The sequence below is a fragment of the Carassius auratus genome, unplaced genomic scaffold (genome assembly GCF_003368295.1).
Source record: "Carassius auratus strain Wakin unplaced genomic scaffold, ASM336829v1 scaf_tig00010273, whole genome shotgun sequence".
NCBI classification, from domain to species: domain Eukaryota; kingdom Metazoa; phylum Chordata; class Actinopteri; order Cypriniformes; family Cyprinidae; genus Carassius; species Carassius auratus.
In genome coordinates this window covers 22,459-47,334 of record NW_020524117.1, presented here as the reverse complement: position 1 = coordinate 47,334, position 24,876 = coordinate 22,459, and the positions used below count along the sequence as shown (strand labels likewise).

Here is a 24,876-nt window from a genome sequence, read left to right as displayed (position 1 = left end):
TCAAGAAAATGAGCTCGAATTCAAGTTTGCACGTTCAGACCTGCGGTGTAGATGTCGAAGGAGGTGGGTTTGTTAGCGATGTTTCCCAGCGGCTCCAGTCCGGGTCCTTTAGCCGTGACTTTAGTGGCGTCCCCCAGGGCTTTGTCCACGTTCACCTCAAAAGGGCTCTTTGGGATTTGCTGTCCAGCGAAAAGCACAGTGACCTGTGGAGTGAACACAAAACACCAGGGGACTATATTTCACAGAGGAAACTAATTTGTTCTGTGTTTCTATATAATCAAATGAGTGTTTTTACACAAACACACACCTATGTGACAATTATATAACAACCAGGGGGCCTCAAGATGCAGTAAAATTAAAGTAATAAATTAAAAAAATGTCAAAACTTTTAAATCATCCACAAGTGTTCTTGATTTATTTGCAGGACAAGGTAAAAAAACAACAACAAAAAAAACTGGATATATTTAAAATTGAAAATGTAAAATGTAAAATTAAAATTTTTAAATGTAAAATGTAAAATGTAAAATTAAAAATTAAAATTTTAATTTTTAAATTTTAAATTTTAAATTTTAAATTTTAAATTTTAAATTTTAAATTTAAATTTTAAAATTTTAAATTTACAATTTCAAATTTTAAATAAGATTTTTAGACCTGAAAAAGTCATGTGAATTAATGAAATATTCACAAATTAATAAAAAAAATAAATGCAATTTCACTATTAATTGTTATATTTATAATAAATATATAAAATTTTTACATATGTATAATATATGAATAAGAATAAAATATTTAGTTGCATATTAAATATGCAAAAGCAATTACAACGTTTTTTATTTTTGTAATAAAAATGGCATTACTGTACATATATATTTATAATATATAAATGTAAGATAAAATTCAACGCCTCCTATAATAACTGCATGTTACTAATGAAGAAAAACAGAGTGGATGCATTGAGGAGGAGCACAAATATGCATCGTTTACATAGTTATGATCCATTATATTGGCACAGATTCTGTGTAATAAACATCTTTTTGTGTCGGTAAGTTGGAAAAGACATGTATAAAGTACACCGCAGTATACAGACGTTCATCCTGACCTTGTGCGCTCCCATGGCCTGAGGGATGTACGTCACGCTGTAGGTCTTTTTGCCTTCATTGAGCACAGGTTTGACCTCCTCTCTGCGGCCCTCTGGGTCTTCAACATACACCGTGACCTGGCCTTGACCCGCGCTGAAGGTGTCCACCGTGAACACGGCCGGACGCATCACACGGTTCCCGCTCGGCTCGATGCCTGACCACAAACAACCCAGAAAATCAATCAGGACTTCAGGATTTCAGTTTTAATTACAGATCCTACAGAGCTGTTAAAACAAAAAATGCATGCTTCAACAGTCCAACAGTTCATTTTAAGATATGAAATGATATAAAGTGTACATGCACGTATATGTAAAGGTTTATGCACATGCATTTTAATTTTAGTTTCAGTTTTGCATCGTGTGATTGGTGCATACTATACAAGTTCCTCACAGGTTGATTGCAAATTAATTCTACATAAATAAATACATGCATTATTTATTAACAATATTTATTTATTTAAAGAACAATAAATGCAATACAATAAATACAAATTGAAACACTTTCAATAAATTTGACATTATGTTTGCATTTAAATTTCAATCTTTTCCTCATTTGTACTCTTTTAAACCCTGAAGCACTGTGGGCTGAAACATAAAAAGCCATTATAAATTAAAAGCCCTTATGATTTTACTGCATGATGTGGATTTCATTCATGAATCCCCTACTTGTGCACTATTGCATTATTTATTCGTACAAAGAAATGCAAACATTAGATATAGTCAGATGTTGGTTAGAAAGCACAGTGTTCGACACAAACCTACGAACGTAATGATCTAAAAATACTTTAGTTTATAGTTTGAGGGAAACCACACAAAACCGCAAACACACGATCCCTCAGAGCTCATAAAACACAAGAAGCACACAGATTTAGGAAACAAGAGTCGTTTTATTTGTAGTGCTTTCTGAGACGACATTCACTTAATGGAAAAATACCATTGATGTGATATTTTCATTATTTGTCGTAAATTATACAGTCATTTAAAAACAGAGGAGAAGATTTCCCAAGACTCACGGCGCTGCAAACAAAGCCTCGCAGTTCATTTTACTCATTTTAGTCACAGGAAATTTGTAGAGGTCACTTTTAGTGTGAGAATCATAACTCTTAAACCCATTAGCCACCGGTTTTATAGCTTTAGTCAAATTTACAACAGGTAAGAGGCACATTTTCACTCCATCCATCAGTTCTGAACATAACAGGATAATGACACGCTACTAAAACCGACAACACAGACTTTTTTATTGTTGTTGAAACAATGTATTTGATCAAAAATACAGTAAAAAATTTGAAATATTATTACACTTTAAAATGAGTTTCTTTTATAAATATATTTTTTGAAATGTAATTTATTCCTGTGATCAAAACTGTATTTTCAGCATCATTCCTCCAGTCTTCAGTGTCACATGATCTTCAGAAATCATGAAAATATGATGATTTACTGCTCAAGAGACATTTCTGATTATTAGCAATGTTGAAAACAGTCGAGATGCTTCATATTTTTCATTCAAACAACTGAGGTAGAATAAAAAAAAATATTAATAATAATACTTATTTAGCAAGGACGCATTAAATTGCTCTTTTGCTCTTTATATTAAAAACACTAATCTTAAAAAAAAAAACATTAATCAGCAAAAACTGATTAGTATAATAACAACTGAGCAGCAAATTTGCAGATTTTTATGATTTCTGAAGATCATGTGACATTGAAGACTGGAGTAATTCAGCTTTGCATCACAGGAATAAATTACATTTCAAAATATATATATATTAAAAAAACTTAATTTAAATTGTAATAATATTTCACAATTTTACTGTATTTTTGATCGAATAAATGCAGCACTGGTAAGCAGAAGAGACTCAAAGTATTACATTTATTCTAATTATTTCAAACTTTTAATTAACCAGCAGTGAACATGAGCAAACTCAAGCTCAAAAGGAAATATGAGACACGAAAGAAACATGTTATCTTAATCCCATCACGCTGCATTATCCCATCTGCGATCTGAGAAAGTCTGACCGTAACGCTCCATTCGCTCCGGCTGATACTCAAAACCTGACAAGATTCATGAAAACTACAAGATCCTGAAACTCTGGTATGATAGCAATCTGTGTTTGTGCGGCTGCTCAAACATATCTGTCTGTTTTTTAAGATAACGCTGGGTGTTTCTATGTAAACATCCACATGAGAACAAGCCGGAAGCTGCATGTTTGTGAGGTGACCGAGCCGGCTCACCTGGGCCGTACGCGCGCGCCTTCTTCGGGTTGAGTTTGGGTTTGAGAGGAGCTCCCGGCTTCAGTTTGGCTTTGGGGAACTGAGACAGATACGTCATGACCGACTGCTCGTCCACACTGGGGTCAATGATCTCCTCTGGAGCAATCACCTGCAAACACAGACAAAATAATCACCTGCTTTAATGTGCAGCAAACTCATTTCTGACACAACGTTTGGCTCGAACGTCTACCTGCTTATCCAAACCAAACATTTTTATGCATTTTTTTTATTCTTTATATTTTTTTTTATATTTTCACTTTAATTTTTGTTTTAGTTTCAAAGAATTTCGTTTTTTTATTATTATTAAAAATAAATGTAAAAATAAAAACATGCATTATAGTAATTTATTAATATATAATTTATTACAAAATTATTTTTTTAGTTTTAGTTATTTTATTAATTAATGTATTTAATTATATATTTTTTAGTTTTAGTTATTTTTTTAATTAATGTATTTTTTTTGTTTAGTAAATATTAATAAATATTAGTTATTTGATTTATTAAACTAAACAAAAAGAGAAATGTTACCTTGGCAAAAGCTGGAATAAAGTTGATTATTAAGTATATTTTATATGTCGCTTCAGTTAATTTTGGTTTTATTTGAAGTAACAAAATGTGAATGTTTTTAGTTTAAGTCAAATAGCTGTAAATAACTGTAATTTTATTTCACTTAGCGTTTATTTTATTTCAAGTAACTTGTATGATTTTATCTATAATAACCCCGATCCACGATCGCATATTATGAATGCGTTTCCATTAATTAAACATTTATTTCATACATGCATGTATGTTTTTTCAAGCAATATTTCTCAACTGAAAATCAAATACAGTAGCATAAGTTCCTGATCAGATTAGAAAATAGTTCTGCATTATTTCCCATCAAAAGAAAAAAAATCAGAAACACAAGTGAAAGTAAAATATTCCAGTAAATCTAACCTGGATCATATTAACTCTGTAGATGTGTGTGTGCAGCAGAGTCTAACACGTATCTCGAAACAGATTTAATGTGGCGCCTCTGTGCTGCTGAAATCTCATCCTGACTCACTAGGGGTCAAAGGTCACCAGCTCACCTGTGGGATCCCCAGCCAATCGTCAGCGAGCTGCATGGCCTCTGTGGCGTTTTCCACCGGCTTCTCCCCGTCCCAGATCTCCCAGTCCGGACACAGGCCTGAAAAACACAAATACAGTCAGACAGATTATTAGAGTTGGCTTAGGTGTTAAATAATAATAACAATAATAAATTAATCTAATTTATTGATTACAAATACACCAAAATTGAGTTGTTGAAATATTGAAAATGATAAATATTAATTTGTTGTTGTGCTCTACATTGCAACTTAAACTGAGGCACATTACAGAGCATCAAACACATTTATTGCTAAATTACGTAAACAAAGAACAAAGGTTATTTTGATTAATGGATGTTAATCCTGATACACAAACCATCAACATTTTAATTAAAGTTTTATTATTAATGATAATAATAATAATTATTAATAAAAAAAGCAAACAAGTACTTAAATTAGTGATAAATTATAGATACAAATTATTTAAAACAAACCATAAAATCAAAATGATTAATATAATTATAAATAACAATATAAATGTATAAATAAAAAATAAAATGAATAAAATAATCAACACAGAAATGAATAAATTAATACAATAATATGTAAAGAAGTAATAAATTATAAAAAAAAATAATAATAATAAATAAACAAACAAGTACCAAAATTTTTCAACAAAAAAAAACAAGTAAAAATTATTATTATATAAATAAGTTAATAATATGAATCAATATAAATAAATACATAAATAAAATTATACATATAAAAAGGTATATATTTATATAACTTACAGTATATATAAAAGTAATATATAAAGTAACTGAATTTTTTTTTTTTATTACAAATGAATAATAAACTGAATAAAAAAAAATTGATTTCATTGAATTTCATTGTTTAGGGTGAAACCGAAAATACGTTTTCAGTCCACTGATGATGGAAGGTATTATTAATAAAGTGCTAAATGTGACTGAGAAGTTTTCTAGAATTATCTAAGGATTAAAAAAAAGAGAAAACATGCACTACCTTATGAAACAAAACTATATTGCAGTACATTGGAGCATATCATGTAATATATTAGGCATATATTCTTATATATATTTATTTTTTCCAATATATTGCAATATATTGAAAGCGGCAATCATTTGTGTATTTTGCAATATATTATATAATATATGTATCATAAATATATTTTTATAAATGTATTCATATATATAAAATATTAGAAAATAAAAGGGGAAAATAATATATTACAATATATCACAATATATTTTAAAGAAATATATTGGTAAATATATTTTCCTTTCGTAAGGGCTAAAAACCTCCACACCAACTGAGTTAGAAATAAGGAAATGTTGTAGACACAACAGAAGAGCTTTGCACACAGAGTTCTGACTCGTTCACAGCTGTGTTTTACGGCTTTTCCACCGTATCTAGACAAACATGGAGCAAACGCACACAGCTGTCCATTAAACACAACAACAATTATAAAAAGAAGCGCTCACCTGGAGCGCAGCTGTCCACCAGAGCTCCCAGCGCTCGGCCGTTCCTCCAGTCCTGACTGAAGTTAGTGATCGGGAGGTCAGCCACTTTGTTCTGGATCCAGCCCAGCAGCCTCTGCTTGGGCGTCTGTTTCTTGGCTTCCTCGTCGTCTTCATCCTCCCAGACGGGCATAGAGATGGAGTAATGGAGGATGAGGGTCCAGACCAGACCCAGGATCAACTTCAGGTTCCCATCCACAATCGCTTTACTGTCTGTTTGGAGCCGGAAATTAGATGGTTAAATAATCATAATAATGAAGCAAATAAAGCAAGCAAATAAGTACTGAAATATTGAGAAATAAAAAGAAATGCACAGATAAAGTAATAAAATAAGCATGCAAAGTACTGAAAATGTTAATAAATTTGATAATATGAATAAAGCAAATAATAAGTGATTTATGCATGCATTAATACGTGCATAAATTAAAAACATTTATTAAAAGAAATGCATAAACAAGCAAATAAGTCATTAAATAAATCAATCAAATAAACAAGTGGCTGAATGAATACTGAATAAGCAAAGCAAATCTGTAATAAAATAAAACGTTAAAAATAGGCTATTGTGACTCAAGCAAGCAAATAAACCATGAAATACAATATTAAATAAATAAAATATGTGAATGTTAATAAATGGTGCATAAAAATGATAAATAATAAACAGGTGAATATGAATCAAAAGTAAATAAGCCAGTAAATAAGCAATGAAATAAAAGGATAAATAAATAAAATAAGTGACAATAAATAGTGAATAAATAAGCAAAGCAAATAGGTAATTAAATTAAAAATGATAAATTAATAAAATAAGTGAATGTGAATCAATAGTAAATAAGCAAATAAATCAGGAAATAAAATAACTGATTAATTAATTAATCGATTGTTAATAAATAGTGCATGAATAAGCAAATAATTAATTGAATAAAATAATTAATATTTATTTTTGAATGTACAAATATTTATTATTGTACATATATTGAATACTTCAAAAAATCTATTATAAACACATTTCTAAAATATTTATAAAGAAATATGTAATAAATCCCAAAAAAATACACACTTCCACTTAAATATAAGTTAAGTTAAATATTATATATATATATATATATATATATATATATATATATATATATATATATATATATATATATATATATATATATATATATATATATGCATATTACTAATAAAACATTAACATATTTACAGTAGGAAATTTACACATATCTTCATGGAACATGATCTTTATTTAATATCCTATTGATTTTTGGCATTAAAGAAAAATCCCAGTCGAAAAAGCGTCCCAGTGACCGAGCGATGCTGGTACCACGAGGAAGACGGTGGAATGTTTGGCAGCGTTTGTGAAGCTAGAAACCAGCTCAGTGCCAGACAGAGCATTATTCATTAGCACTGACCCCCCCGACCCGTCCCGTCCTGTCTGCCTTCACGAGGTTCCCGTTTATTGGGATCTCCATAAGGAGCCCCTTCACCACCGGACGGCCCAACAATACAACAACAGAAACCACTGCTGGCGACCGAGTGCATTCAGAGAACAGAAGAATGAAGGTTACCATGAACAAACGATGCATGCATTATACAGTAGATGAACAGCAGAAGGTTTTAGAAAGCTTCGACTGAAACGGAGATGTTGAGTGGAAAAATATAAAAATACAGCTCTGAACAGGATACAGACCAATTATTATATTTCAGGAAATCATTTGTTGATATTACAGTAAATGACAGACTTTGATTATATTATATATTTAAATACAGACACAAGTACACACATATATATAGATACTGTATATATAATCATTTCAGTAACAATACATTTTAATTAATGCATTTTAATTAATGCATTTAATGCATTTTTTCATACATTTTAAATAATGGATTTAATGAATTTTTTCATGCATTTTAAATAATGCATTTAATGCATTTTTTCATGCATTTTAAAGAATGCATTATATTTTTATCAATCTATGTTTATTGTTTATAATTGTATATGATATAATATAAAATACATTATATACAAATATTTCAATAATACATTCATTTGCATTATTTGCACATTTGATATAATGCATTTAAAAGGATTAAATACACTTTATTACACGTGTACATTAATGCAGTACATATGTTGAGAAGTTGTTTCTCAGTGGGCTTCTGGGACGTGGTACGTGTCACTTCCGGGAACAACGCAGCTTCTACTTAAAAGCAGAAGTAGAGAAGCAGAGTGAGCGAGCTGAAGGTCATCCAGGCCAGTCATTGTTTTAGGAGGTCATTTGAGGAGAAGCATTAAAACACACCAAAGTCCCAAGATAAATCCAGCCTGAACAAGCTAGGAAGGGCACATATATACAGAACAATACTGCATGCATTTCCGACATGACAGGAAACCCGAGGTGCTCACTTTAAAACTCTTGAGCCGAGAGCTTGGGAAAAACACCAGCACATTTGACAGTTTGTTAGTTGATCCTACAGTTACATTAGTCTCAGAAACACTCATTCCAACCGGATCAATCCAAACAGATGGCTAAAAAGCCTGATTATGAAGGTGTCCAAACACTGACATAATCCAACTACAAGAATCCACAACGATCATCGGCCCGCTACGCCCTGACATGAGTCTGAAGATACACAGCTTCACAGACAAAAAGAAAGAGATAGAGAACTTACCAAGATACACAAGCGTCAGTATTTGTTAATTAATATAAATATATAACAAAAACACAGAGAGGAAGAGCACCCTCAGATGAAGCTGTAATACTAACATATTGGGGAAACTGATCTGGAAAACTATCGAGTGTGTATTTGTGTTATCGGAGAGAGTAAAAGGTTTCTATTTGTGATGGGTTTTGAATCTTAAATGCAGCTATAGTTAAAGATTGAAAGATACAATACAGTAACTAATCTTATAGAAAACGATCACGAGAAAGAAAAATTTATTAGTGTTTTGAATACACAGGAAATTAAGAACATTCAAATATTTAACAGTTTTAGAATGATTTCATTTTCGTGACAATTACATCCCTGATACTCATTACTGTAGCAGTAATTATAAAATAATAATATTAATTATTATTATTAAATTATATTTTATGATTATTAAATGACACATCTTATATTTTATAATTGTATTACATTATTATTAATAATAATATAATAATACACTTATTATGGTGCTATGATAATTTTTTTATTTCTTTTAATAGCATTCATAAGTTCATTGCAAAATAAAATGTACATTTTTGAAGACAGAGAAAATAATAAAGTGTTATTATACAATAAAAATAGCAACAATCATAAGTGTAATGCAAATACATTTTAAATAATTATTTGTAAATATTTATAATGCTACATTTTTTAGAAATAATTTGATAATTTGATTTTAAAAAATATATAATAATAATAAAATAATAGTAATAATAATTATTATTATCAATATCATTATTAATGTCTGGTAATGTCATGGTAATATTTGTCATACTACCTTTAACTTATGATTTATACAAATGTAAACATTTCTTTACAGTAATTTGTAGCTAAACACTTTTTAATGCACATAATAGTCATGAAAATAATGCCAGGATGTTCTGTTGGTTTGTGGGCTGAAATTTGACCATGTGAGACAAGAATATAGAGTAGTCTTCCTCATTCCGACTGCCAAACTTAAGAGGCTGAGGACGTAGCCCTGTGGCACACCACACGAAACGAGAAAACAAAGAGGTTAAAAACAGTTTTGCAGAGCTGTAACCTTCAGTTAATCACTGCTCCACTATTTAACTCCTTCCTCAGGCTGGTGAGTCTCCCGTGGCTCTGCTTTCATGAGATTAGATGGCAAAAAGAAGCAGAGGCGGGAGATTTCCTCAGGGTGGGTGTCCTCAACCCAACCCCACCATTACACACGGCTTCACCCACAAAACCTCTGATCTCGCTATAAATACAGACAGAAGCCAAACCAGAGGTCTTTTCCAGTCACTTATCAACAGTTAAACAAAGACATATCAACACGAGGGACCCTGTTAGTCGAGGTCTTCCTGCAGAGCATCATTCAGAAAAATAACCGAGACGTCTTGGAAAAGCATAAATGAGGAGGAGATTTGATGATCAGATTCAACAGAAGAACACAGGGAGATTTATGGCTCACGGAGATTTTTCAAAAGAAGTGAGATGAGTTGAAGCTGTCTAAGTTAAGTCTGGCCGTCTGTCAGCGGGCGCACGTGCAAAAAGCCCATCTGGAAATGCGTTTGAGTGGAGTAACGCAGAGACTCCACCCGTACCACCGTCATACAAGATCCACATTACAGCTCAAATTCAACATTACGAGAGGTTTGAGAAAAGGGAAAACTGTCCAGAAAGAGACTGAAAAATCAGTTTGAAGTTGAGGATGAATCGCACAAAACCTTGTCCATGTCAAATTACACGCGAATAACAAAAACCTGGAAATAATAGTTTGCAACAAAGCCTATTTTAAGGGCCTTTTTTTTTACATTAATATTGTGATAGTTAAGCACCCTCTAAATTTTCATTTCAAAATACACTATAAACAATTTATATAAAAAAAAATCATCAGATATTATTAGATTAAAATTTTAAAAAAAAATGAAATATTTTATAGATTTTTTTATTTAGTATCTTATTTTTTTTTTTTTAAATAAAGCATTTTTTATTGTATTTAATGCACTAAACAATGTATGCTGTAAAACATGGCATTATAGTAATAAAAAAAAAAAAAATTATTCAAAAAATAATTAAAATAAAATTAAATGTTATCATTTTTATTTAATAAAAATAAAAGTAAAGTAAAATAAAAGTTTTTATTTTAAGTTTTACTTTTGATTATATTTTATTACATTTTACTTTGTATTTTAAATTTTTTTAATCAAATATTTTAATCACTGTTATCTCATGGTGGTATTTACAGTACTTAAAATGTATGCTGTTCTGTATAAAACATTGCAGTAATTATTTAAAAACTGAAAACATACTTTAAATGTATAATAAATAAAATAAATAAATTGTATTAAACACAAATTTACAATAAAATAAAAAATAAAATCTATAAAATACTGTTTTGTTTAAAATAATTTTTATTATTATTTTACTTTATTTTATTTATTATTTTATTATATTTTGCTTTTTATAAAAAATGTAAAAAAATACTTTTTTTTTTGTTGCATTTTTATCTCATGGCAGTATTTACGGACTTAAAATGTGTGCTGTTCTGTATAAAACACTATTACAGTCATTTAAAAAACTAAAAACATGGGAAATGTATGGGTAATAAAAGAAAATAATGCTCAAAATGCAAACAAAATGTTGCTCATGATCTTAAGTTTTTAATTTTGGCATGAAATGCCCCAGACATGTTCTCATGAGACTCACCTGGGTAAGTATCACATTATTCGAGTGCCTCTCAGGCTGACAACAGTTGTAAGTATCAGTGAAACTAAAAACACAAGTTACATTAAAAAAAAAAAAAAGAGTAAAATGAAAGCAGCAGTCATGCTTTCACCAACATCCGCCTGTATATCCAGAGATAAACGATTAAGAAAAAGAGCTCAATACTTGTGTTGGTCTCTATGGAGACAAAGCAAAGGAAACACAATAACAGTAAAGAAAGAGGGAGGCAGGACCGGTTTCCACACAATCACCTCTTATCACCAAACACTAACCACACCAGGGCGGGGTGAGAAAGAGCATACAGATTATAGTCAAACTAAATCAATTGCATACACACACACACACACACAAATATATATATATATTAAAAAAACTGATGGCATTTCTTCAGAGAATAAAATTTTTGGTGAACTTCAGTGTGAGTTTGTGTAAAGTTCTGCTGGTAATTCAGTAGGGGTTTCCTGCTCCATCCAGAAACTCCTGAACCACTCCTGCGCCTCAGGACCCGATTGAAACACCGTGAACAACAGCCGCCCGAGGAAAGAGACGAAGAGGAACACACACCTGTTCTGTGTAAATGACACGCACTTCAGACACTTCACGTCCTCATGACACAGGAGTACTGTGTGAATCAGAAAGTTGAACCAGTCGGTAAGTGTTCAACCCAAACCCATCAGAGGACAGAGAGCACATCAGGCCCGGGATAAATCATCAGCATCTGTCTGGATTCTGTTAAAAACAACTCAAAGGAACGACGCCGACGTCAAGTGTTCTCACTAAAACACTTATAAAACATCTGATTTACAAGCTCCGAACGGATCTCCGCTTCCAACTCCAGAGAGCCAGGACTTTAACTTGCTTAGTTTAATGTTTTCATGAGAATACAGCGGAGCCAGAAAGAGTCGAAACATGGATGAAAGTGCAGAAACAGCTCACCCAAAAATACTCAAAGTACTCAACCTCAGATCATCCAAGATGTAGATGAGTTTTCTTCATCAGATTTGGAGAAATGTAGCATTGCATCACTTGCTAACCAATGGATGCTCTGCAGTGAATGGGTGCCGTCAGAATGAGAGTCCAAACACTGATAAATACATCACAATAATCCACAACACTGTCTCGTGAAGACAAAAGCTGTACGTTTGAGAAACAAATTCATATTTTTGGCCATATTTAAATCTCTATTTTAGCCAGAAGCTACACTTTGAAGTTTATAATGTCTTAATGATTTATTTGTTTCTTACAAACACACAGCTTTTGTCTTTTCAAGACATGAACTGATGAACTGGAGTCGTGTGGATTATTGTGAACAACCAACAGTTTTTTAAATGCACCCTTGTGTTCACAAGAATAAAAAATAAAATTAATCAGAAAATACTAATATGAAATCATAATCTAAAAATGTATTTTAAAAAAATAAATAAGAATAATAATAAAAAAATCAATTTCAAAAAAATTTACTAATTCGTTCCCTCAATGTACTAAAACGGGTACAAAAATTTAGCAAATCGAGGGATTGAATTAATAAATCGTGCACATGATTTAACCTACTATTTTTTCCTGCATGTCATGTGCGGTGTGCGTATTTATCCAGTGACAATTAATTACAATAAAACTGTAACAAGCGGTGTTGTGAGTAATCACGGCAGTCATGTGACGCAGGATCTGGCCGCTAGACGTTCAGAGAGACTCACAGTTTGGGAAACCGTGAAAACACTGTGATGAGCTGTTTTAGGGCGAGTAAATGTTGCTGAATGCATTAAATCACAAAGCCACCGCGGGAACAGAGAGCCGTTTGTTTGGCGGGCTTCTTAAAAGCATATCCATAAATACAGCAGACAGCTTTCTTTGTTAAACGCTGGGTTCACGTGGAGGGGGGGGGGTCTCATTATGTTCAGGTCTCATATCAGACACTCCATTTTTCAGAGACACCTGTGATTCTTCTACGAGAACCTGACTTGACTTTGCCTCTTAATTTGGTTTCCAAAGCATTATCAATCCCCATTAAAATTAAAATAAGATTGCTCATTTCCTGCGGTTCGGCTCATTGCCTCATGGGTGATGATGTCACGACCCACAGAGGGGAACGAGCGCAGTCTAACATGTTATACATGCAAACGCTGTTCTGGAAAGTATTGCAAATCTTTCTCTTAAAATGGCACGATTGGCAAAATTGTTGAGCAGATTAATGCATCAAATTACTGTAATAATCAGCATGATTCATTTGCTGAAAACTGCCTGTAAAACAGACTTAAGTATAATAACTGCATGATATCATATGCGTTTAATCTCACTCTTTATAACACATCATTTTGCACAGAAGTGCAGTGATGGAATAGGCTAAGAAAAGACGTAACAATTGCAAAAAATCATGACAGATAATTAAATAAATACAGAGGAATAAAAAAATAAAATAAATATAAACATTATTATAAATACACAAATCTATAATATAAATAAAATATACTAAATTATAAAAATAAATACTAATTTATGAATAAAAAATGAAATGTAAATTTACTGATGCATAAAATAAATACTAATTAATCAATTTAATCAATTTATTCAATTAATCATTTTATTGATTAATTATTATTTTTTTATTTTATGCATCACTAAATTCACTTTTAATTTTTGTATTTAAAAATTAGTATTTATTTTTATAATTTAGTATATTTTATTTATATTATAGATTTGTGTATTTATAATAATGTTTATATTTATTTTATTTTTTTATTCCTTTGTATTTATTTAATTATCAGTCATGATTTTTAGCAATTGTTACTTCTTTTCTTAGCCTATTCCATCAATAAAATTAAATAAATACACAAATGTATAAATAAATACTAATTTATAAATAAAAACAGTAACTTAAAAGCTGAAACACTAATGTATAAAATACTACTACAAATACACATTTCTAAGTAAAAATGTATACTAATATATAAATAAAATAGAGAAACTAATTGACAAAAATGCATCAAATAAAAATACCAAATTGAATGAATGGATAAAAAAATAATAATTAAATTAATGCCAAATTATAAATAAATTCAGAACAAATAAAACAAAAACAAATACTATCTTATGTTAAAACTAAATAAAACAAAACTGAGCAACAAAATTACAATCTCATCTCTTGCACATGTAAAACTTGCTGACAAAATGCAACCGTTCTGCTGATGCGTTCTGGATCATTTCTAGCCATCAACAACACCAAACAGTAATCTTAATAGTTGACTTACATCAGCATGTTTGACCTATTTTTAACCCATGCCCATTGCTATATAAAGAGCAACTTTCCCAATTGGGAGAACAGCGATCGATGCATAACTTGTGCGTCTGTGTTTGTGGCCATCCATAATTAATTGACACTTAATTCTGCATTTGGCAGCAGTCCAGGGTCTCTCAAAAATGACATCATCCGCAGACGCCCGTGAACCCAGGACACACTACCTACAGGAGCACATTCCTTTCCCGTGAGATCATCCCCGCCCACTCCTGCAGCAGCCAATCAGAGAGCAGCTTCTGACCCGAGAGCCTCCATTAACAGTCCCATCAGGTCACCCCAAACACTCCAGCCAAACCAGCTACTATTGTGTCCCGGCTTCATAATGTGCCACTTGAAATCATTAACAGTTTCCCCTCCGCCAAACAGACTGGGGGTAAAACTCAGATACATAAAGGGAAAAACCAAAGTACTTGTTAAACTCTCATTTAAAAATCCCACATTAGATGAAGAAAAACAGCCAGGAGACTGAAGTTTAAACACCTGAGATGCCTGCTTCAGTGAACACTAATGGATCCACAGCAGGAAAGTTTGCTTTCATTAGATGCTAAGGTAGCAGAATTGGTGCACGGAGCGAACGCTAAATCCTTAAAAACAACACAGTGCACTTAACTTGTGTAAAAGCAAAAGTATAATAGTAGGAAATGTACTTTAGGACGGGACTCGACTTTAGACATCAGGATTTAACTGGACTATGAAAACAGGACTGTTAGGTTTTTGGTAAATATACATTTCCATTCCCAAAAAGGCCTTGGTTATGCCAGCAGAGAAGTTTCATGAGAACATGTCAGCATCATATTTTTCTATTTAGATTACATTTGTAAAGCATAAATAAAATGTACATACAATGCACAAAATAAAACTATATATATAAGTATTATTTCTCCTTAAAAGAAATTGAAGGTTTTAATTTCAGGACTAGAATACATGTTACCGAAGAACATTACAGAATGATTTAGGATTTTTTAAAAAGGCATCAAGTAAAATGTTGTGTTATCATAATGCATAAGTAAATTATATTTTTCATTTTGGAATAATGCATAATGAAAATGTGCTAAATTGTCACAATGTACATTTATATTTTACATTTTATTATGTATTTTATATAATTTTTTTTTTTTTTTTACATTTTAAATTTTAATATTTTGTTTTGTTTTGTGAAATAAATAAAACATGACCAGGACACGCAGAGAAAATTCTTATATATATATATATATATATATAAAGGTGAATCTCACACAACATACAGTACATAAGGACCACACAGCCTCTCACACACACACACACACTATTATCAGGCTCTGGTCTGTGTCAGAGAGAGGAAACGGCTCGTCTGTAATGTGGAAAACCAGCGCTCAATAACAGCCTGCAGTTAAAAGCCATTACTCTCATACATTATCTCCAACTACTGCAGGTTTGTAGCATGCCAGTTTCAAAATGAGATTGCCAACCTGCAAATAGAAAGAGGAAAAAACAACAACTTTGATTTGAAACCATTTAAAGGGTCATAACGAGAACCAGGACTTGTCTTGCCATTTCGAAGTATTTAAAATCTAATCACGTACACGTACTAAACCACAAACAGCTAGAAATGCCATCATGAACTTACTGTCCTGTTCTCATCTTTCCAGACATGCGGACAGAAGCTTATTTCTCATTCACATTCACTGCAGCACAAACACTGGCCTTGGCTTCACACATGTACGTGATCCTGCCTTCTTCTCCATATTTACCAAGCGCCTGAGTTTCTCGGCATGTGTTTGTGGGCCCTGTGTGATTCCAGAGCGATGATCTCAGCCTCACACAGGAAATGCAGATGATGTTCTCACTTTAAATGCTGGGAGGCGACCGTATGGTTTATACGAGGCATTGTTTGAGTCTCACTCGCTCACACAGGGGCTGGAGAGGGGAAGACGCCGTGTGAAGGCTTATCTGAGGATTTCATTCAGGATGTGGTGAGCAAAAACACAAAAACAGCCAGCCGACATGAGAGGATGCTTTCAAATAAGCATCTTCTGCCATAGAGCTCAAACAGATCACATAATACTCTGTGAAATAACCTTCTTGTGTTGTTGTTCTTGCAGGAAGCATTATGTGTGGCACTAAGTGATGTTTAGTTTGTTGATTCTAGCGCTGGACGGTAATGCCAAAAATATTAATCACAGTGTTTTCATATGATTTATTAGTATTAAGTGCTGCATCCTCCGTCATCGAGGCGGTCTCTTTTCAGAAAAGAAACCAATAAAATGCAATGCAAAAAAGAAATGGCAGTATTTTATACCTAGTATTTTTTTAATAACTATTACTTTTCTTAAAACATTTTTGATGACAAATAAAGCTGACAAAAACGACCTCCGGAGGATATGAGACGCGGCTGATATTTATCATGATTTTCATTTTATATTATTAATATGACATTTTTTTGTTTGTTAGACCTCAAAAACGAATGGAAACAGGTTGTTAATTTATGTAAATATAAAACATTTATGTATATACAAAAAAAAAAAAAAAATGTATAACATTTTAATTCTAAAACTTTAAATAAAGCTATTAAAATGTAGTTAAATTACATAATTTACTAAAAAAAAAAATGTAATAAAGTGCTGAACATCAGAATTGTATAAATAAAAAATAAAGCCTCGATTAAAAAAAATATTGGTTGTATGATATTACATTGAAAAATAAAGATAAATAAATTACATGAATTCTTTATAATAATAATGTAATTTGTATTAATATAATAAACTGTAAGCAATTTAGTAATACATCGTCTTTACATGTATTTCTCTTATAATGCTCTTATAGCAACAGAAAAATGATATTGTGGGCCTTTTAGCAATAAAAACTGATTTATTACTACTTATGCATAAATAAATGACTTGAAAATGATCCTATATGATATTGTTTGACTAGTTTTGGCCTGATTTTGGAGCTCAAGTTTATTTTAAAAGCACAAGTGCTGTTTGACATGCATTAAAACACGTTAGAGTGAGTTTACAGAGATACTTAAGCTGTGGCATTAGCATATTAATTAGACACGTGATAGATAAATCAGTCACACAGAATAATAAGGTCATTTCCAGCTCAGAGTTCCTGAAACTGAACTATATAAAGTACCAACTAGAATCAGAGCAAAGTTTACAAAGCAACAAGATGTTAACTACTACTATAAGTGCCGTTTTGATGAAGTCGGAGTATAATTAGAGGGATTTAATCACTGACACTGAAGAAGAGGGAAATTATCTCTCCGCTGCTTTTAAGTGATTGTTTTGAGTTCGATCATGTGATCGTGTTCAATCATGTCTAGACTCAAGAACGTTTGGGTGGGATCTAGGTTGGGTTGAAAGTTAAAGACTTAATGAAACACTGAAGATTACCAAGCTTTTCCATCACTAGGAGGTGTTTCCACTCAACTGCAACAGCCAATCACTGTGAGAGGAGAATCATGTGACCTTCAGTGTCTGGACTCCTATTGGTGGAGCTGCACATGTGCATGAAGTTGCATCACTAACAGTCTTCATTAATGTTTCACTTTTGCTCGCTTTGCCAATGCAAACTGCATCTCATTACTCTGATAAATGTAGAAGTTGAAGGTTGCATTAGAAACTGATTCCTCACATTCTCCTGTCTTCATTTACTGCTTAACAATTGCATGACAAAGAACTCAATAAAAGCCTACTGAGGATTCAGTATCTGAGCAGATCCTTGGCTCGCTAATGCAAACAGCAGCACAAGAGAAGCCTGCAAAAGCAGAAGGTAGCGGTGGGCGACTCAGGTTACCCGCTTCCAGCTGGACACAAGACCTCCAGTTTAATCACAAAACATGCCTTTTGTAGCAGACCGGGGCGAAGAATAAAAGACAAGAGGAGGTAAAAACCAGCAGATCTCACTGAGACTCCATGAGACCTGGTTTAAAAGGGTGTTTTTACCTGAATTCAGTTTTATTTTTTTCTAAATTAAATTTTCTCTTCCTTAACAGCATTTTAATGGTTTAATTAAATTAAATGTATTAATCAAAAAGCATGTCTAATTAATTGAAATCATGAAACTTGCACAATTTAACAGCAACTTTTCAGTTTTATCAAAAATTGCATTTTTAGTGCCATATGATGTAAAAAAAAAGTATTATTTCTAAAAAAAAATTTCAATTTTTTTTTTTTCATTTTAAATTCCATTTTCTCCCCAATTAAATATTTTTTTTCTGTCCTCCATTTTAATGGTTACATTAAATTAACAGTTAAATTAAATTAAATGTATTAATCAAAAATAATTTCTAATTAATTGAAATACGGAAACTTGTAAATTTAACAGCAATTTATTAGAAGTTAAACAAAAAATTAAAAAATTTTCCCTTCAAATTCTGTTTTTTTTTTTCATTCAAATTTTTTCTAGATTTATTTAGAATTTATCTATATTCATAAAAATTAAATTTGACAAACTCTTCATTTTTTGGCAAACAAAGTGCAAAAAACAAAAACACAGAAGAGGTTAATTTGGATGAATAATTGTGATTTTTTTTTTTTATAAAGTTAATAATAATAATTTTGCTATTATTTTAATTTGTAGTAATTTGTAGTAGTAGCAGTAATAACAGCAGTAGAATTAAACTAAGGAGTATATTAATATAATTGTCATAATTTCTTCAAGTTAAACCAAACTTTTATGACAGATTGTCATGAAGACCTTAAGTTTCTGTGTGCATGTGTTATGATGAGATATTTTCTCAACTAAACAGTGAAATGCTGTTGAAGTGTCTGATGAAGCTCACGTGTTTATGTCGTCATATAGTGAGACCGCAGAGGCTAAAACACCGCGAGCGTCCCTTCAGTGTACGGTAAACAGAACCACACCCATTCATTCACACAGAACATGCAGGATTCAGATTTACATGGACCTTTTGTGGCTTAATATTCACAGACACTAGTCCATATAACCATTTGATTTACTTAAACTGACCTGCTTTTGATTTCATTTTGATCTTCTGTAAGGCCCAAACGTTTAAACATGCCTCAGTTCATAGAAAGGCATTGAAGCTTTTTTTACACATCTGAAGTCATCCAGGCTCAGCCGAGCCAAAGTAAATAACACAGTAGGCAGGAAATCTGGGTAACTGTTCACAAATCTTTTGACTTATTGCTCGGTGACAAACAGCAGTGAAAACACACATAGCAAGAGAAAAACGACTGGCCTTTTAGGCCCCTTCCAAACAAGCAGATAGATTTTCTATAGGATTCTTTGTTTTGCTGTTTTATTTGGGCTCGTTAAAGCCCCAGCACTCCCTGATCTGACAGACAAGTCTGAACTGTAAATCAAACACAAGCTCTGGTACCTTCCACCGGCAACACGACCTATAAACACCCACAGAAACAAGCAAGGGTGGAGACTACCATCTCTGAAGGAATTCGACTCGGTTATATTCTTCTTAGGATGCAATTCATGTTAACCAACCCTATAAGCTCCATTTAAAAGATGCTTTTGGCCTAAACCAGGGCTTTTCAAACTGGGGACGCAAGAGAGTGAAGGGGCTCCATGGAAAGGTTTACAGAAAAAAAAGTGTAAAAAAAAGAAATAAAAATAATCAAATTATATAAAAATAAATTACATTATAATAAACGAGTAACTACACAAATACATAAAAAGTAAATACAAATTAATCAAATATTGCTTAAAACAATGATAGAGTAAAATGAATAATTAACAAATATCCAATACACAATAGATAAAAAATAAAAAATAAAAAAATAATAAGAAATTTAGTGAAATAAACAAATAAACGTTCGATTAAAACAAAAGTGAATTAAATACATTTAAACAAAAATGAGATAAACTATAATGGACTAAAACATGAAAAAGAAATTGAACAAAAAAAGCATTTGATTAAAATAAAAGTAAATTAAATAATTTTAAATAAATAATTTAAGATTAAATACACATTAAATAAACAAATAAATATGAAGAAATTTAATTATATTAAATGCAAAATTTATAAAAAATTATTCCAATGACTTTATTAACTAAATTACTTTATTTAGTATTAATTATTTACTAAATTAAGCATTTAAACAAAAAACGAACAAACAAACAAAAAAAAGATTAAAATGACTAAATACAACTTTTGAAAGTGGGTCTTTATGCTAAAACCTATATAGATGACTTTAAATTTAGGGATGGGGGTTTCTTGCATGAGGATGATCATATTTGGGGTCTGTGGCTTTTAAAAGATCGAGAACCTCTGGCCTAAACAAGCTTTCTGACCTTAAACCAGTAGCCTCTACACAGAAATCCCGATGCAAAGCAGTGAAAATGATGCAGATTTGACCTGCAAAGTCCAATAGAAGAACATGGAAGAGATGTATGGTATAAAGAATATGACATCAGAGTAAAAGCATTTGAAAAATGCCTATGAAGAGGTTAAAAACGCACTTCAGGAGCGTGATTGTGTGAGTCTGCATGAGATCACCGGACGCGCTCGACGCTTTCAAGCGCAGTCTCAACACAGATGGCATGTTGGGAGAGTAAATGATCAACTTTAATCACATACTGACCCACTGCACGGGTCTAAAGAACAGCAGAACAGCAGAACGTGTGCTTACAGAGCAGCATGGTGACTCAAGCGTTAATGCAATCCAGATAACACGCAGCATTCTTCTAGGAAAGCAGACACGCTTGAAAACCTCTGCCTCTAGCAAAGAAAAGCAGTCACTTTAAGACACAGAAACTGCTTAGTCTTAGGCTGACGTCAATACTATTGTTTGCTTTCGCTGGTTGCACTGGCCCCCGAAGGTCAAAGCTTCATTACAAACAATGCAATCTGACCTTTGCTACAATGCAGACGGGAGAAGCATTTCCCGCTCTGACCTAAAAACATTTCCTCGGGATCAGGCTGTGCTCGGCCAAGTCCTGCCGACCTCATGTGGTCAGACTAAACGTAATGGAAGAGGTTAACGTGATGACGGCGGACCGCAAGAGAAACCTGTGCAGACGTCCCACAGAAAGCCGGAGTTGTTTTTGGCTCTCGTGCATGTTCCAGCGCAGCGTGACTGAGAATATTATTGAAGAAGCTGTTCTATAGCAACCCTGAAATATTTGCTCGAGGTCTCTTTGAACGCTGACGTTCGTGTTGGTTTTCCACGTTCAGGTTTCGTTATTTGGGCTGAGGGCACATTACAGAAACTGTGATGCAATCCATTCTGGTGCAGGAATGTGAGCTTTCTGGAATTAGTGTGAGGAACTGAACTTTGGTTAGGGTCGCTTTAGCGAAGCCTTGCATCCTGTTGCTTCTTTTAGACTCCAAAACAATAGCGGATTCCACCGAGTTAGCACACAAATCCATGCGCAGCTTCACAGGCTTCTAGCTTCATGTGCAAGGTTTCCTTCCGGCGGTTCAGCCCAACCAGCGTGGCTCTTCCTCTCAAAGCACTTCAGCTGTGGCTTAATTAGCTGCACAGTAAAAGATGAGCCACTTACTTCTGTTGAAGCGTGTTTGCATATGGGATTAAATGTGGATTGTGACTTTCTATATCACAATTATAGCTTTTTTCCCATGCCATTATGACAATTGAGAGAAGGTCCAAATCATACATAAAAAAATAAAAAATTAATTGAGAGATGTCAAATCAGAATTCAGGGTTGAATAAAAAAAAAATCGAAATAAACTCCGAATTTAAAAAAAAAAAAAAAATCAAAATGTGAGATTCTGAGAATCGGAATCATGAGATAAAGATAATTGTAACTTTCTATCTCACGATTCTTTTTCACGTTTTTTCTTGCAATTCTGTTTGTTTGCTTTTTGCATGATGTTAACCCTGAATTATGATATATTTAAATAACGAATTATTCAAAGTTAAACAATTCAGACATAAAAAATCCCGATTACATTTATCATTTATATTTTACTCCGTGGCAGAAAAAAGAATTCTGAGAATCTGAGTTATGAGATCTGACAGATGTGCAGCTTTCTCAGAATTCCATTTTACTCTTTCAAATCAGTTTGTTTTGTTGTTGTTGTTTTTGAAAGATGTTAACTGAATTGCGCTATGAACTAGCGATTACAAGAGTTGATTTCAGGTGAGTTTTTTTTTTTCTTTTACTCTGTGACAAAGTAAAAAACTTAATTGTTAGATCTTAAATTAGAATTCTAAATTTATGAGATAAAAAAGATAGATAAAGGAAACAAACTTTTTCCTTCACAATTAATAGCTGCAAATGACTCCAAATCGGAGAAAAAGTCACATTTACCTTTTTTTTATTCTGTGGTGGAAACCAGCTTCTATAGGTTTCCATCTTTGGGTTTAAATGACAAATAATATTCAGATGGATTTAGATGGACGATTACACTAACTTAGCAACATCTACACTGTTACTGAGTTGAAGTGAATCAACCCTGAACTCAACTGAATCTGAATAAGTGAATAAAGGTTCTTCAAGTCTATGCAACTCAGACTTTTGTTAAACTGAATCAACACTGATCTAAATTGAGCATGAATAATGACACTATTGTATTCTCTAGAGTTTCATAATTGATGATCTTACAACCTTCACACTGTAATTTTCTTATTTAACACTGCCAAGTAATGACACTATGTGACGACTCTCTCTGTACTGAACAATCGTAGACACTGGGAACCTCTTTATCTCTTTACTACAGTCGGTTTAACGTGAATGCAAACACATTCACCTCGTGTCTTCCTCTGTGTGTGTGTGTGTGTGTTAAGGACAGCCCAAGGCCAGCAGCAGCTCTCTGCCCATCCAGTACAACACGTTCTGAGAGTTTGGCTTTGTGGAAGAGCTTTAGGAAACTAGTGAGGTCACTCACACTTTTCTCAGCCGCGTTTACCTGCACAGACACGTGAACATCCCAGTGTGACACAAACAGACACACACACACACACAGGTTCAGGACACTTGGCTACATGCTGCACGGTTTGGGGAAAAAACGAATTGGGATCATTCTGCTCATTCTGATAAAAATAAAAATCCAGGTTTGCTGTGGTTGTTTGTAGCGCTGCATAATTTGGCCAATAATGTGATTCAAATGACTACAATATACATATTAAATAAAGATAGTTTCTTTATTATATTCTTTTATTATGATCATTATTATTAATAAATAAAAATTAGTAATAGCAAAAAATAAATTCTTAATTTCACTAAAATTAAAAGAATGAGTATTAAGAATTATATATAAAAAAAAGGATAGAAGGGAATTATTTCAATTGAAATCTGAAATCTCGATGTAGACTATGTCTATTAAATGATAGTTCTTTTATTATGTTCATTATTATTACTAAATAAGTGATTCATAAAATGTGAAATTAATATTTTAGTGTCAAAATTTAAAAAAAAACAGTATTTAATAGTAATAACAATTATTTAAAAATACAATATAATACATTTAATTAAATTAAAATGTTCTACATAATATCTATTAAAAAATATTTATTTTTATTATCACTGAATACAAATTTGTAATAACTAAATAAATTAATATTACACTGAAATTTAAAAAAAGCACATAATAATTTCATTATAATGATAATAATCTCTAGAATAAAAAACTGAACTATAATAGTCATACAGAAACATGCTGGGTTAAAAGCCAAAGGAGTCTAAAAGTCTAGTAAAAAATACTAATAAAATAAAAATACAAATAAATCAGGCCTTGTTGCTTCTTCAAATCCAAGCGAGAAGCTTGGAGTGTTTTCTCTAGAGCGCAGGTCCACGCCCTGAACATCTGATCTGTCTGAACAGCTCCTGGAGACTTTCATTTACAGAGCCAAAGAAACCAAAGTAACTCCACAGTAACTCGTCCCACAACAGCAGGCCGCTGAGATCCGAACAAAGCCCAAAACTCTGCAACTTAAGACGAGCGAACCTTTGGCTCACCGCGCCGTTCCTGCTTCTGTTTGCATTAGGCATCTGACGAACCTGAGCGTCACAGACAAACATCTGATGCCCAGCGTCTCCATAATGACAGGAGACAATCCAACCCACCAGAACTGACTCAAATGAGTTGTTTTGCTCCAAATCGATCTACAACGAATGATACTGAAATTAAAGCAGCATTTAACGCCAACCCAGAACAGCCCAAACTAATGTCTTTTAACTCTCTGGTGGGGAAGCTGGCGCGCAGGAGGACCACAGTCCAACTGGTTTTTAATAATAGGCTTTTCC

At 32.5% G+C, this 24,876-nt stretch overlaps 1 protein-coding gene across 1 annotated transcript in view; it reads right to left on the bottom strand.

Moving 5' to 3' along the window:
- The window catches only part of LOC113072774 (filamin-B-like), a 58,870-nt gene that overhangs the window by 29,041 nt on the left and 4,953 nt on the right, over positions 1 to 24,876 (bottom strand). Inside the window, exons 2-6 of the mRNA XM_026245742.1 lie at positions 5,979 to 6,227; positions 4,480 to 4,577; positions 3,371 to 3,518; positions 1,100 to 1,293; positions 41 to 203 (exon numbers count right to left, since the gene is read on the bottom strand). Of these exons, the coding sequence (XP_026101527.1) occupies positions 41 to 203; positions 1,100 to 1,293; positions 3,371 to 3,518; positions 4,480 to 4,577; positions 5,979 to 6,227 (852 nt within the window). The remainder of the gene's footprint in view (positions 1 to 40; positions 204 to 1,099; positions 1,294 to 3,370; positions 3,519 to 4,479; positions 4,578 to 5,978; positions 6,228 to 24,876) is intronic.